At 52.1% G+C, this 15,447-nt stretch overlaps 1 protein-coding gene across 27 annotated transcripts in view; it reads left to right on the forward strand.

The window, feature by feature from the left end:
• The window catches only part of LTBP4 (latent transforming growth factor beta binding protein 4), a 37,295-nt gene extending 22,263 nt beyond the window's left edge, over positions 1 to 15,032 (forward strand). For 8 of the 27 annotated variants that reach the window (XM_063599583.1, XM_055102937.2, XM_055102938.2 and 5 more), the window contains 11 exons: positions 2,108 to 2,239; positions 2,319 to 2,444; positions 4,569 to 4,715; positions 7,625 to 7,891; positions 8,174 to 8,245; positions 8,828 to 8,956; positions 9,160 to 9,306; positions 11,064 to 11,216; positions 12,208 to 12,588; positions 12,938 to 13,090; positions 14,610 to 15,032. In XM_063599583.1, the coding sequence (XP_063455653.1) occupies positions 2,108 to 2,239; positions 2,319 to 2,444; positions 4,569 to 4,715; positions 7,625 to 7,891; positions 8,174 to 8,245; positions 8,828 to 8,956; positions 9,160 to 9,306; positions 11,064 to 11,216; positions 12,208 to 12,588; positions 12,938 to 13,090; positions 14,610 to 14,764 (1,862 nt within the window). In that variant the 3' untranslated portion in view covers positions 14,765 to 15,032. The remainder of the gene's footprint in view (positions 1 to 2,107; positions 2,240 to 2,318; positions 2,445 to 4,568; positions 4,716 to 7,624; positions 7,892 to 8,173; positions 8,246 to 8,827; positions 8,957 to 9,159; positions 9,307 to 11,063; positions 11,217 to 12,207; positions 12,589 to 12,937; positions 13,091 to 14,609) is intronic. The other 19 variants (XM_063599575.1, XM_008964903.4, XM_063599577.1 and 16 more) reach the window with 11 other exon arrangements.
• The last annotated feature ends 415 nt before the right edge of the window (positions 15,033 to 15,447 follow it).

Genomic DNA, 15,447 nt, shown 5'->3' on the forward strand with positions numbered 1-15,447 from the left:
CCCCTTCTCTTCCTAACAGAAGTTTGGACGCGCCCTTTCCCCGCCCTCCACCAGTCCTACTTCCAGCCTTCTCTCCAAAGAGGCCCAATCCCGGTGGCCCTGGGCCCCATTCTTTCCCAATGAGAAATTCCCAAGGTGAAATTCTCCTAGCATTGGCCCCCGCCCGTTTAAGCTCTGCCCTTCCTTGGTCTCTCTAGACAGGGCTTTCCATTCGCTCGGATGGCTCCAGTCTCTCCGAACACTTAGGCCCTCCCTTCCTATCTTTGCTCCGCCCACAGACCCGCCCCTTGCCTTTTCTTATTTTCCAGGCCTTCCCTCCCGCCCCGCTCTTTCATCCCTCCCGGTTCAGGCTCCAGCGAGGCAGGAGGGTGGGGCTAATCTTCCATATAGTATATATTTTTTTGTGTCGGGCGGGGGGTGATGGTGTGTGAGTCCGCATCTTGTGGAACACATGAAACAAAACATCTGTGGGCTGCCGTTGACTCTGCTAGACCTCTGACTCATGGAAGTCTAGCTTCATAAGATCTCATTCATTAATTCCAAAAGAATTCACTAAGCACCTACTCTATGCCAGCGTCTGGAAAAGGTAATAAGAGCAACAGGAAATAAGTCATATAAAAACCCCTGCCTTCCTGGAGTTATTGTGGGGTAATAAATATGTAAATAAATTCAAGATTTATACAGCAGGCCAGGAGCTGTGGCTCATGCCTGTAATCCCAGCACTTTGGGAGGCCAAGGCGGATGGATCACGAGGTCATGAGATCGAGACTAGCCTGGCCAACATGGTGAAACCCCGTCTCTACTAAAAATACAAAAATTAGCTGGGCGTGGTGGCATGTGCCTGTGGTCCCAGCTACTCAGGAGACTGAGGCAGGAGACTCGCTTGAACCCGGGAGGCGGAGGTGGCAGTTGGGCCGAGATCGCGCCACTGCACTCCAGCCTTGGTGACAGAGTGAGATTGTCTCAAAAAAAAATTTATACAACAAAAAACTGGGGGGCACCTTACTATGTGTTGGGCACTGGAGATGTAGCAAGGAACAAAATAGACACAAATCCCTGCTATTGTAGAGTTTGTATTCTAGAGAGGCGACAGTTGACATACCAATAAATACATACGTATAACATCAGGTTTAGGAAGGAAAACAAAGCAAGACAAATGGGACAGAGATGACAGAGCAGTGGATGGAGGAGTGCTAGGAGGGCTTGACCTAGACACCAGACAGAAGCGAGGGAGGCAGCCATGCAGAGAGCTGAGGGGAGACTGTTCCTGGCAGAGGGAAGAGCCAGTGCAAAGGCTCTGAGGCAGGACCATGCTTTTGAGAAATGGCAGTGAGGACTTGAGAGTTATCAACTATGCTAGGTGTGGTGGCACATGCTTGTAATCCCAGCTACTTAGGAGGCTAAGGTGGGAGAATTGCCTGAACCCGGGAGGTTGAAGCTCCAGTGAGCCATGATCCTGTCACTACACTCCAGCCTGAGCAACAGAGCAAGACCCCATTTAAAAAAAAAAAAAAAAAAAAAGGCCGGATGGGGTGGCTCATGCCTGTAATCCCAGCACTGTGGAAGGCTGAGGCAGGTAGATTGCCTGAGGTCAGGAGTTCAAGACCAGCCTGGCCAATATGATGAAACCGCATCTCTACTAAAAAAAAAAAGAAAGAAAAAAAATAGTGGCTGGGCGTGGTGGCTCACACCTGTAATCCTAGGACTTGAGGAGGCCGAGGTGGGCACATCACTTGAGGTCAGGAGTTCGAGACCATTCTGGTCAACATGGTGAAATCTCATCTCTACTAAAAATACAAAAATTAGCTGGGCATGATGGTGCATGCCTGTAGTCCCAGCTGCTCTAGAAGCTGAGGTAGAATTGCTTGAACCCAGGAGGCAAAAGTTGCAGTGAGCCGAGATTGAGCCACTGCACTCCAGCCTGAGTGAAAGAGCGAGACTCCGTCTCAAAGAAAAAACAAAGTTTTCAACATTGTTGATCTTTAGAAGCTCAGGCTCCTAGAATACCAGATTGCTAAAGACTTCTTAGTCTTGAGCACCAGAAGTGGTGTTAGAACTTCTGAATTCAGGCCTTTGACTCCCCTTTCATCTCCTCCACACTCTGCAGATGTGGATGAGTGCCAAGAATATGGTCCCGAGATTTGTGGAGCCCAGCGTTGTGAGAACACCCCTGGCTCCTACCGCTGCACACCAGCCTGTGACCCTGGCTATCAGCCCACGCCAGGGGGCGGATGCCAGGGTGGGTGTCCATCAGGCATCGGGTGAGATGTGGAGATGGTAGAAGGTCCAGAAATGGCCTGACTGTCTGGTGGTTGCAGATGTGGACGAATGCCGGAACCGGTCCTTCTGCGGTGCCCACGCCGTGTGCCAGAACCTGCCCGGCTCCTTCCAGTGCCTCTGTGACCAGGGTTACGAGGGGGCACGGGATGGGCGTCACTGCGTGGGTACGGGACTTCAGGAGGTGGATGGGACCAAAGGGGGTGGGGGAGGTTGGTCAGGCCCTGTCCCTCCCCATATATCTGAACAAATGGGAATTTTCGGGTTGTGGAATTTAGACTTTGGAATATAAGATCATCTTCATGCCAGGCACAGTGGCTCACGCCTGTAATCCCAGTACTTTGGGAGGCCGAGGCGGGCAGATCACTTGAAGTCAGGAGTTTGAAACCAGCCTGGTCAACATGGTGAAACCCCGTCTCTACTAAAAATACAAAAATTAGCCGGATCTGGTGGCACATGCCTGTAATCCCAGCTACTCAGGAAGCTGAGGCACAAGAATTGCCTGAACCCAAGAGGTGGAGGTTGCAGTGAGCCAAGATTGTGCAATTGCACTCCAGCCTGGGTGACAGAGTGAGACCCTGTCTCAAAAAAAAAAAAAAAAAAAAAAAAATCAGAACTGTTGTAGTGGCTGGTGACAGAAACCTGACTTAATCAGGTTTTATTTTTGTGTGTGTGCTTTTAAAAATGTATAAAGTATAAATGTATAAAGTACTAATCTTAAGTGTTCATAAACGTTAATCTTTCCTAACATTTTATGAGGAAAATTTCTAAACACAAAGCAAATTGAGAGAATCATAGAATGAACACCTACCTACTCATGATCTAGATTATATTATCATTTTATTACACTTGCTTCCTCACATATCTATCCATTAATCCATCTAATTTTTTGGACAGAGTTAAAAGTAAATTGCAGGCACCAGTCTGTTTCCCCATAAATTCTTCAATATGCATATCACTAACCAGAATTCAATATGTGTTTACCAATGTATTCTTCTCTTCTCTCTTTTTTTTTTTTACTTTGAGGTGGGGTCTTGCTCTGTTGCCCAGGCTGGAGTGTGGTTGTTTGATCATAGCTTACTGCAGCCTCTAACTCCTGGGCTCAAGCCATCCTCCCTCCAGAACTGAGCTTCCGAGTAGCTGGTACCACAGGCACACGCAACCACGCCCAGCTAATGTTTTTAATTTTTGTAGAGATGAGTTTTTTTTTTTTTTTTTTTGGAGACGGAGTTTTGCTCTAGTTGTCCAGGCTGGAGTACAATGGCATGATCTTGGCTCACTGCAACCTCCACCTCCCGGGTTCAAGCAATTATCCTGCCTCAGCCTCCCAAGTAGCTGAGATTACAGGTGCCCACCACTATGCCCAGCTAATTTTTTGTACTTTGAGTAGAGATGGAGTTTTGCCATGTTGGCCAGGCTGGTCTTGAACTCCTGACCTTAAGTGATCCGTCCACCGTGGCCTCCTAAAGTGCTGGGATTACAAGCATGAGCCACCACGCCTGGCCTGTAGAGATGAGTTCTTGCTCTGTTGCCCAGACTGGTCTCAAACTCCTGGCTTTAAGCAACCCTCCTTCCTTGGCCTCCCAAAGCACTGGGATTACAGGCATGAGCCATTGTACCCTACAGATATTTTCATTCAACGTTCAATTTATATACAGTGAAATGCAGCAATCTTAATTATACATTCTGTAAATTTTCACAAATGCAAACACAACAGGTTTTATTTCTTTAAAGGGAATTAAAACTATAAAGTCTTGGGATATATTTGAACTCCAGGCATAACTGGATCCAGGAATTTTAACAAGGCTATTTCTATCTTCTCCGAGTTCTGCTTTCTTCTATTGCATGATTTTCAGGCAGATTATTTTTCACAATGATGAAGGTGGCCCTAGAACCTCTGGGCTAACATCTCCAGTTGGCCACCCGAGAGCTAAAAAGGGAGGTTTTTTTTTCAATATTTCTAGCAAAAGTGCCAGGCCTGGCTTTGATTGACCCAGCATGATCACTGCCTATGTCTGAACCAGAGAAATGCCGTTATCTGTTTGGCCATTCCTGGAACTTGTGCCCACCTCTCAGAGTAGATATAGCCCTACTCAAAGAACAGGATTGAAAATAGAGGAGCACAGGGTTCCCAAGGGAAATTCAAGGTTTCTCACTAGAAGAAAAACAGATGATGGGGTCTGGGCCATTAAATATACGCATTATATTTGAAAGCTCAGACTTTCGGACCTTTGGAATCATAGAAGCTTATAACCACTGAGTCCCTCTCCCCTGTTGTCTCCTGCTTACAGATGTGAACGAGTGTGAAACACTACAGGGTGTATGTGGAGCTGCCCTGTGTGAAAATGTCGAAGGCTCCTTCCTCTGTGTCTGCCCCAACAGCCCGGAGGAGTTTGACCCCATGACTGGACGCTGTGTTCCCCCACGAACTTCTGCTGGTGAGACTGATGTGTCTATTTAACTGATGGCGGCTGGCCCCATGGGAAAATCATGTGGTCTAATCATTCCTGATGTGGACAGCTACCATCAGTTAAATACTATTGTTTTAAACATCAACAAAAGACACATAAGTTAACATGGGTAGTGAGACTGTGTCAGGAGAATTAGATCCTGGTCCTGACTCTACCAGATTCTTTCATTCAACAAATGTTCACAGGGTGTGCACTGTGTTCAGGCCATCTTCTGGGCACTGAGAACATAGTAGTGACCAGAAGGGATCACTCTCTGTCCTCAAGGGGCTTACAAGCCAATGGGGCAGACAGAGATATCACCAGATAGTGACAACCCAGAGAAATCAACAAGACTGTGATGGGGAAAGCCCAGGGGGGTTTTGGAGGAGGCGCCTGGCCCAGCATGAGAAGAGGATTAGGGAGTTCTTCCTGTAGGAGAGGACATCTGAACTGAGAGCTGTGGGATGAATAGAAATGAGCCAGGCCCAATGTGTGAGGAGGGCATTCTGGGCAGAGGACACAGCAAGGGCAAAGGCCTGGCAAAGCCAGAGAGCATCTGGCATGTGAGAAGAACTGAAACAGGTTCAACATGGCATGATTTAGAGAGCAAAGGAAGGGGTAGGGAGAGATGGGGCCAGGGAAAGAGTCAGGTGCCCGATCACACTGACTTATCACAGTAAGAGAGCACTGCGGTACCGTGGAAGGGGTTTCGGCGTTTTTTTTTAGAAATTTTTTTTTAAATGTTTTTTTTTTTAAGACGGGGTCGTACTTTCACCCAGGCCGGAGTGCAGTGGCGTGATCTCAGCTCACTGCAACCTCCACCTCCTGTGCTCAAGTAATCCTCCAACCTCAGCCTGCTGAGTAACTGGGACTACAGGCACATACCACCACCACAGCTAATTTTTGTATTTTTTGTAGAGATGTGGTTTTGTCATGTTGCCCAGGCTGCAGTATTTTTTTTTTTTAATTTTTAAATGTTACATATTTAGGCTAGGATTGGTGGTTCAGGCCCGTAATCCCAGCTCTTTGGGAGGCCGAGGCGGGAGGATCACCTGAGGTCAGGAGTTCGAGACCAGCATGGCCAACATGGCAAAACCCTGTCTCTACTAAAAATACAAAAATTAGCTGGGTGTAGTGGTGCACGCCTGTAATCCCAGCTACTCGAAAGGCTGAGGCAGGAAAATCGCTTGAATCCAGGAGGCGGAGGTTGTGGGATTGCACCACTGCACTCCAGCCTGGGTGATAGAGGAAGACTCCGTCCCAAAAAAAAAAAAAAAAAAGCTATGTATTTATTTATTTTTAATAATTTCCATCTTTACTTTAGATTCAGGGGATACATGTGCAGGCTTTTTACCTGCGTATATTTCGTGATGCTGAGCTTTGGGATACAAATGATCCCATCACCCAGATAGTAAGCACAGTACCCAACAGCCAGTTTTTCTTTTTTTTTTCTTTGAGACGGAGTTTTGCTCTTGTTGCCCAGGCTAGAGTGCAGTGGCGCGATCTCAGCTCACTGTAACCTCCACCTCCCTGGTTCAAGTGATTCTCCTGCCTCAGCCTCCTGAGTAGCTGGGATTACAGGTGTCCGCCACCACGCCCAGCTAATTTTTTGTATTTTTAGTACAGACGGGGTTTCATCATATTGGCCAGGCTGGTCTCGAACTCCTGACCTCAGGTCATCCACCTGCCTCGGCCTCCCAAAGTGCAGGGATTATAGGCGTGAGCCACCATGCTCGGCCCAACAGCCAGTTTTTCAACCCTTGTACCTCTGTCCCTCCCCCATCTAGTGGACCCCAGCAACTATTGTGGGCATCTTTACATCCATGAGTACCCACTGTTTAGCTCTCACTTGTAAGTGAGAACATGTGGTATTTGGTCTTCTGTTTCTGCATTAATTTGCTTAGGATAATGGCCTCCAGCTGCATCCATGTTGCTGCTAAGGACATGATTTCATTCTTTTTCATGGCTGTGTAGTATTCATGGAAGGGTTCTAAGCAGGAAAGATAGAATCAGATTTTGAAACCTCCCTCTGGCCGCCATGTGAAGGTGATTGAAGCGGGTGATATGGAGGCTGGGAGCTCAGGGAACAGGCTGGGGCAGGGGCCTGGACAGGAGAGGACAGGGGTGGACCAAGGCAGGGGCTGTGGAAGGGGAGGAGAAGGTGGTGGGAGAAAAACCCAAGAGGCCATGTGGACAAGCTGTGGATGTCTGGGTGGGGAAGCTGTGTCCAAGACAAGGCATAGGTTTTTTGTTTGTTTGTTTTGTGACAGAGTCTCGCTCTGTCGCCCAGGCTGGAATGCAGTGGTGTGATCTCGGCTCACTGCAACCTCCGCTCCCGGGTTCAAGTGATTCTCCTGCCTCAGCCTCCCAAGTAGCTGGGATTACAGGCATGCACCACGACACCCAGCTAATTTTTTCTATTTTTAGTAGAGACCGGGTTTCACCATGTTGGTCAGGCCGGTGTCGAACTCCTGACCTCAAGTAATCCAACCGCCTCGGCCTCCTGAAGTGCTGGGAGGACAGGCAGGAGCCACTGCACCTGGTGACAAATTGTAGGTTTTGAGATGAAGACTCAGCCAGTTTGCTACACACTGGATAAGAGACCCAGAGAGGCATCCAGGAAGCCAGGGAAGTTCCCTCACCACCCACCCAAGCTGTTAGCTGCAGTGACAGGAAAGTGTGAGGTGGGGAGGCAAGAGATGCAGAAATGACAGGAGGTGACAGTGGGAGAAAGAGAAACAGTGACAGAGGAGTGTGAGAGGTGTGGAGTCTGGTTCTGCCACTGATGGCTGCCACCCTCTGTTTCCCTATCTATGCCAGCCTCAGTTTCCCCATCTATGATAGTGGCAGGGCTGGGGATTCAGCCCACACTGGGCTAAAGCTCCTTGTCTCCCCAGGCACGTTCCCAGGCTCGCAGCCCCAGGCACCTGCTAGCCCCGTTCTGCCCGCCAGGCCACCTCCGCCACCCCTGCCCCGCCGACCCAGCACACCTAGGCAGGGCCCTGTGGGGAGCGGGCGCCGGGAGTGCTACTTTGACACAGCGGCCCCGGATGCATGTGACAACATCCTGGCTCGGAATGTGACGTGGCAGGAGTGCTGCTGTACTGTGGGTGAGGGCTGGGGCAGCGGCTGCCGCATCCAGCAGTGCCCGGGCACCGAGACAGGTGGGCATGGGCTGATGGGGACACAGGGCTGAGGGCTTGGGTGGAAATACTGGGTGGGGTGTGGGCCTGGTACAGGGGACACTTTTGGACAGGGCCTTGAGGTACTAGTACTGTCAGGGCAAGGGCGAGCTGCCAGGCAGGTGGGCATGGGCAGACATAAGGCTGAGAGGTGGGCACTAACAGGCACAGGGCCAGAGGGACTTTTGTGACAAGTGGGCACAAGCAGGTCAGGGCTGGGGCTGGGGCTCTGGTGTCCTGGCTCAGGCTTGTCTCTGTGTGTAGCTGAGTACCAGTCATTGTGCCCTCACGGCCGGGGCTACCTGGCGCCCAGTGGAGACCTGAGCCTCCGGAGAGGTGAGGCCAGCCTTTGACCCTCCACCCCACTCAGCTCTGAGGCCCAGCTTCGTCTCTTCCTGTTTTCTTTGCCTCTGTCTCTCACCCTTTCTGTTTCTCTGTATCTGTCTCCCCGACCCCACCCGTACTCTGTCTCTTTCTTTCCTTTCTTTTTTTTTTTTTTTTCTTAAGATAGAGTTTTGTTCTTGTCGCCCAGGCTGGAGAGCAATGGTGAGATCTTGGCTCACTGCAACCTTTGTCTCCCGGGTTCAAGCGATTCTCTTGCCTCAGCCTCTGGCGTAGCTGGCTACAGACACTAGCCACTACGCCTGGCTAATTTTTTTGTATTTTTAGTAGATACAGGGTTTCACCATGTTGGCCAGATTGGTCTCGAACTCCTGACCTCAAGTGATCCGCCCACCTTGGCCTCCTAAAGTGCTGGGATTTCAGGCATGAGCCACCGCTCCTGGCCTCTCCATCTTTCTTTCCCTGTCTCTACTTCTTGGTCTCTATCACCAGCTCTGTCTCTGTCTTCCCACGTCATGCCCTCACACACTCCACCCATCCAGCCCGCCCCCATCTCTCTCTCTGCTTTTCGCACAGACGTGGACGAATGTCAGCTCTTCCGAGACCAGGTGTGCAAGAGTGGCGTGTGCGTGAACACGGCCCCGGGCTACTCATGCTATTGCAGCAACGGCTACTACTACCACACACAGCGGCTGGAGTGCATCGGTACAAGCCCCACCTCCCCCAACCCCCGGCAACTCTCTCCAACCCCTAGCCTTGCCAGCTCCCCTCTGGAATGTGGCCACCACCAGCGGGAAGTCTTTCCTGGAGTCTAGACTCCATCCATCACACTGCCAATGTGCTGGGAAGAGAAATGGGAAAGGGTGAGGAGAGTTGAAGGGGATGCCTCTTAATCATCCTCTCCCTAGATAATGACGAATGCGCCGATGAGGAACCGGCCTGTGAGGGCGGCCGCTGTGTCAACACTGTGGGCTCTTATCACTGTACCTGCGAGCCCCCACTGGTGCTGGATGGCTCGCAGCGCCGCTGCGTCTCCAACGAGAGCCAGAGCCTCGGTAACCCCGCCCCGAAATCCGCTATGCCCCGCCCACGCCATCCAGGCCCTCCTTCCCTTGGCTCGGCCTCACACCCGCACCCGGGCCACACCTTTGCGACGGCCACGCCCTCCGAAGGCCACGCCCCATGCTCCTGGCTCGACCACGCCCCACTGAGCCCTCACTCAGTCTCTGTCCCACTGTCTGTCTGTCTCTCTGAGGCGAGCTGGCTAGGTGGTTAAAGGCAAAAGTTTTAGGGGCAACCTTTGCATGTTGCCTCTTGGACTCCAGGTTTCTTTCTGCACACTGGGTGAATAGCCCCTACCTTATAGGGTGGCTGTGAGGAATCTTATTTAATTTTATTTATTTATTTTTTGAGACGGAGTTTCGCTCTTGTTGCCCAGGCTAGAGTGCAGTGGCGCCATCTCAGCTCACTGCAACCTCCACCTCCGGGGTTCAAGCGATTCTCCTGCCTCAGGCTCCGGAATAGCTGGGATTACAGGCATGTGCTACCACGCCCAGCTAATTTTGTATTTTTTTCTTTAGTAGAGACAGGGTTTCTCCATGTTGGTCAGGCTGGTCTCGAACTCCCGACCTCAGGTGATCCACCTGCCTTGGCCTCCCAAAGTGCTAGGATTACAGGTGTGAGCCACCACACCTGGCTGACGAATTTTATTTTATTTTATTTTTATTTTTTAATTTTTAGTTTTATTATTTATTTTTTACTAAGTACCACATGAGTGCTACCTGTTATTATTTATCTGCATCTCTAGGTCTCTGTCTCTTTCCAGCTGTTTGTGGATTTCTGTCTTTGGGGTTTTCTCTGAATTTCTGACACCCTCTGGATCTTTGTTTTCAGGTCTCTTTCTCCTGCCTCTGTATCTTTGTTTTCCTGTTTTGAGTCTTTGACTCTTTGGATGTGTTTCTCTCTCTCTCTTTGGGTCTTTTTTCTCCCTTTTCGTTTCTGACTATTTTCCTATCTCTAGGCCCCTGACAACTTCTGCTGAAGCTCTGTCTCTTGAACACTCTACTTGTCGTTGTTTGTTTTCATTTTTGAGACAAGATCTCGCTCTGTCATCCAAGCCGAAGTACAGTGGCACAATCACAGCTCACTGCAGCTTCCACCTCTCATGCCCAAATGATCCTCCCACCTCAGACTTGCAGTAGCTGGGAGTCCAGGAGCCCGCCACCAAGCCTGGCTAATTTTTGTGTGTATATATATATATATATATATTTTTTTTTTTTTTGTAAAGATGGGTTTTTGCCATGTTGCCCAGGCTGGTCTTGAACTCCTGGGCTCAAGCAACCCCCCCACCTCAACCTCCCAAAGTGCTGGGATTACAGGCTCCAACACACTCTCTCTGTGCTTCTTGCCACCTCTCTTTTTGCCCACTGTCCCAACCACTCTTCTCTCATTTCCTGTGCCTTCAGCACTTACCCCCATACAGTGAGATGTCAGACAATGCTCAGAGAAGCAAAGCAACTGCCCCGAGGTCACACAGCCCTCCAGAGGCCAGACTTGGGTAGACCCCTCTCAGGCCCTACCTCCCAGTCATTGGACACCTTCTTCTGCCCTCTCCTCCTATATGATAGTCTCCTTGTTCCTCAATCCAGAACCCTGGAGTGACCTCAGAGAACTTCCAGAGTTAGATCACAGCTGATGAGAAGGATTTGCTGATAGGCAGAGGGTGGCTGGGCTGCTCAGCAGGGGAAGGGTCCAGCCCCTGGGAGGACCTGAGTGCCAGGCCCACTCTGACACATGCTGTCTCCACCTACAGATGACAATCTGGGAGTGTGCTGGCAGGAAGTGGGGGCTGACCTCGTGTGCAGCCACCCTCGGCTGGACCGTCAGGCCACCTACACAGAGTGCTGCTGCCTGTATGGAGAGGCCTGGGGCATGGACTGCGCCCTCTGCCCTGCGCAGGACTCAGGTGCTGGTACTGGCCTAGGCTGAACTCAGACGCCTTGCCCCATGGGCTCCAAATCTAGGCCCTCAGATCCCCAGTCGCAGAACCCCCAGACTCTACCCAAACTCTGTCCCCTAGACCAACCCCCATGTCGCAGCCCATCCCAAAATCTTGGTCCCCGAGTCACACTCCAAAGACTTCCAAGTCTCAGCCACAGACATCCCAAGGCCTGACCCAGCAGATCCCACAGTACCAGACCCACAGGCCCCTGAGGTCTGGTCTCTCATATGCTCAGCTCCTGGTCTCTAGAACCACAAGACACAGCCTATGAGATGTCCTCCCCTAAATCCTGGGCCCTTAGACCTGAAATACCAGTTGCTCAGACCTCACCATCCTGGCCCCAGACCCCCTGGTCACAGCCCCACAGACCTCCAAGTCCCATTGCCTTAGACACCCTCCAAGTCCCATTGCCTTAGACACCCTCCAAGTCCCATTGCCTTACACACCGCATCCGGGTGCCTAAGACCCCAACACACAGCCCCAGAGATTCCCAAGTCTTGGTTTCTACAACCTCTGAGTCCCTCAGTCCTCAGCCCTTAGGAACCCAGTTCCAAAGCCCCAGTCCTGGGTCCTCAGACCTCCAGGTCCCAGTGCCTCAGACCGTCTCCCATGCATCCTGCCCCCTCAGGTCCCCAGCAGCAATCCCTGGGATTCCCCAGTCCTGGTCCACAGAACACCCCCATCCAATTTCTTCAGGTCCCTAGTCCTAGCTCCCATGGGTCGCTCCAATTCCAGCCTCTCAGACCCTGATTCTTAGCAGGCTTCATTACCCTTGATCTCAGCACGTCCGAATCCCAGTCTCAGCCTTCAGATTCTCAGTGCTGGCTCCAGAAACCCCGGGGCCACCCAGGACCCTCCCCATCCACTCCTCTGCCTCCTCTCCCAAGGAGGGTATGTGAGTGGTGGGTGTGGGGGCCAGCAGGGGCTGATTGTTTGCCTTGGCTCCTGTTCCCAGATGACTTCGAGGCCCTGTGCAATGTGCTACGCCCCCCGGCATATAGCCCCCCGCGACCAGGTGGCTTTGGACTCCCCTACGAGTACGGCCCAGACTTAGGTCCACCTTACCAGGGCCTCCCATATGGGCCTGAGTTGTACCCACCACCTGTGCTACCCTACGACCCCTACCCACCGCCACCTGGGCCCTTCGCCCGCCGGGAGGCTCCTTACGGGGCACCCCGCTTCGACATGCCAGACTTTGAGGACGATGGTGGCCCCTATGGCGAATCTGAGGCTCCTGCGCCACCTGGCCCGGGCACCCGCTGGCCCTATCGGTCCCGGGACACCCGCCGCTCCTTCCCAGAGCCCGAGGAGCCTCCTGAAGGTGGAAGCTATGCTGGTGAGCACTGCCAGCGCGTGATGAGACTGAGATGAGGGGTGAGGTGTGCAGAGAGAGAGAAGGGAGGGAAACAGAAGGCGGGAGGAGAGACGGAACACAGGTGCAACTGGAGAGAGCCACAGAAAGGGACAGAGAAGTGTCTATAGCCCGGCAAAGAAAGAGAAGGTGGCAGAGGGAAAGCTGGCGAGAGAATGAGGTAAGCTTACTGGCCCCGCAGCACCCGCCACAGCCCTGGAGCGGGATGGACAGTTTACAGCGAGAAAGATGGAGCCAAGGACGCGCACCCACCGTGGTGGGTAAGGGGCGAAGGCAGGGACCTCAAGTCATAGGGCCCCCGCATTTCCCACAGGTTCCCTGTCTGAGCCCTACGAGGAGCTGGAGGCGGAGGAGTGCGGGATCCTGGACGGCTGCACCAACGGCCGCTGCGTGCGCGTCCCCGAAGGCTTCACCTGCCGTTGCTTCGACGGCTACCGCCTGGACGTGACCCGCATGGCCTGCGTTGGTGAGGGCGGGCCCGGGGCCAGCATGCGCAGGGAAAGGCGAGGCTTGTCCAGGGAGGGTGGAAGCCCTGACAAGGGGGTGCTGGTCAGGGACGGGAAAGGACCTCACTACAGGGGACGGGCCAGCCCAAAAGGGAGGAGTAATTCTTCCACCTGGGTGGGGCTTGACTGAAGAAGGCGGAGTCAGGGTGCCAGCAGGGCAGGGCTTGACCACGGGGCTGGAGCCGGGCCTTGAAGCAGGATAGAGGGATAGAATAGTGCTGGTGTGACTTGCAGTGCTACCTTGGGCAGTCTGCAGGACCTCTTTGGAGAGCCTCAGTCTTCCCACCTGTAAAATGGGAATATTAATCAAGTCTGCCTAATTTGGATGGCAGTAAAGCCAAGTGATTAAAATCAAGAACATAGCCGGGTGCGGTGGCTCACGCCTGTAATCCCAGCACTTTGGGAGGCCGAGGCGGGCGGATCATTAGGTCAGGAGTTTGAGACCAGCCTGGCCAATATGGTGAAACCCCGTCTCTAAAAATACAAAATTAGCCGGGTGTGGTGGTGCATGCCTGTAATCCCAGCTACTCAGGAGGAACCCAGGAGGCAGAGGTTGTGGTGAGCCAAGATCGCGCCATTGCACTCCAGCCTGGGCAATAAGAGCAAAACTCCGTCTCAAAAAACAAACAAAACTCAAGGAGGTCACATAGACCTCAGACTCAGTCCAGCAACTTGCTGTGTGACGCTGGACAGGTCACTGTCCCTTACCTAATTTTTCTGATATGAAAAATGGCTACAGTCAAAGATCCCATTTCATAGAATTGCGAATATTATTAACACTGATTTACAATAACACTGAGACTCATGTGCAAATGGAGGCACATGCGTAAAACGAATTACAGTACCTACCTAATAGGGGTATTAGAAGGACAAAGTTAATACTTGTGCTTAAAACAATGCATGAACATTTATTGTTGTTGACACCATCATCAGTATTTTTTTCTTTTCTTGGCGACAGAGACTCACTCTGTCGCCCAGGCTGGAGTGCAGTGGCCTGATCTCGGCTCACAGCAGCCTCCGCCTCCCAGGTTCAAGCGATTCTCCTGCCTCAGCCTCTCGAGTAGCTGGGATTACAGGCGCCCGCCACCATGCCTGGCTAATTTTTGTATTCTTAGTAGAGACGGGGTCTCACCATGTTGGCCAGGTTCGTCTTGAACTCCGGCCTCAAGTGATCCACCCGCCTCAGCCTCCCAAAGTGCTGGGATTACAAGCATGAGCCACCGCGCCCGGCCATTATTATTTTCTTAACAAAATCCTAGTGCGGTATGGGCCACCATATCCATCTTACAGAACACGAAACTGAAGCACAGTGAGGTTAAGCCACCTGGCCGGGCTCACACAGTTAGCAGATGGCAGAGGCCAGATTGGACTCCAAACTGCTCAGCATCTGTGCTCCTCTGTTCCAAGAACTTAAGGGGCCAAGGAGGCGAGCTTCTGGGGCCCCAGCCTTCAGCAGCGATCCTTGTCTCCCCTCCGCAGACATCAACGAGTGTGATGAGGCCGAGGCTGCCTCCCCGCTGTGCGTCAACGCGCGCTGCCTCAACACGGATGGCTCCTTCCGCTGCATCTGCCGCCCGGGATTCGCACCCACGCACCAGCCGCACCACTGTGCGCCCGCACGGCCCCGGGCCTGAGCCCTGGCACCCGCTGGCCGCCCACCCGCGCCCGCCACTCGGGGCCCCTGCCGCGCATCCTGCAGCCCGCTTATGTGTATGTGCACGGGGCCGCCCGCCTGGACCTGGAGAAGGGACCTACGGACGCCTGGAAGCCGCGACACCCTGCACTGCTCCCGCCTCCCCCAGCGCCTCCCACTGATGTCGTGGTCCTGGGCCTGGCCCAGGGGCCCCTTTACATGCCCTCTCCCTTTTATAAAATTTTCCATTAAAAACCACCTATTTTCTATCTTTTGCCTCCTCCTGTCTATTTCTCCAAGTCTACCCCCAGTTTGTGCTTTGAGTCACTAAATGACATTCCCTTCCCTTCTGACCCCTAGTTTCGTCTGTCTCTCTGCCTCTCTTGGTCTCTGTCTTCCTTCTCTCTCTGTCTCTGTCGTTCTATCTCATCTCTGTCTCTCTGTCTCTTTCTGATTTGTTTTCTCTGCCTAACCTCTACATCCTGTCTTTTCATTTCTGTTTCTGCATGCGTCTTTCTCTTTTCCGTTCTCTTTGTTTGGTTCTCTCTTTCATCTCGAGAGCAATCTTGCCTCTGGATTTTTTTTTTTTTTTTTTTTTTTTTTTTTTTTGAGACGGAGTCTCACTCTGTCACCCAGGCTGGAGTGCACTGGCGCCATCTCCATTCACTGCAACCTCCGCCTCCC

Source organism: Pan paniscus, chromosome 20 (assembly GCF_029289425.2).
Source record: "Pan paniscus chromosome 20, NHGRI_mPanPan1-v2.0_pri, whole genome shotgun sequence".
NCBI classification, from domain to species: Eukaryota; Metazoa; Chordata; class Mammalia; order Primates; family Hominidae; genus Pan; species Pan paniscus.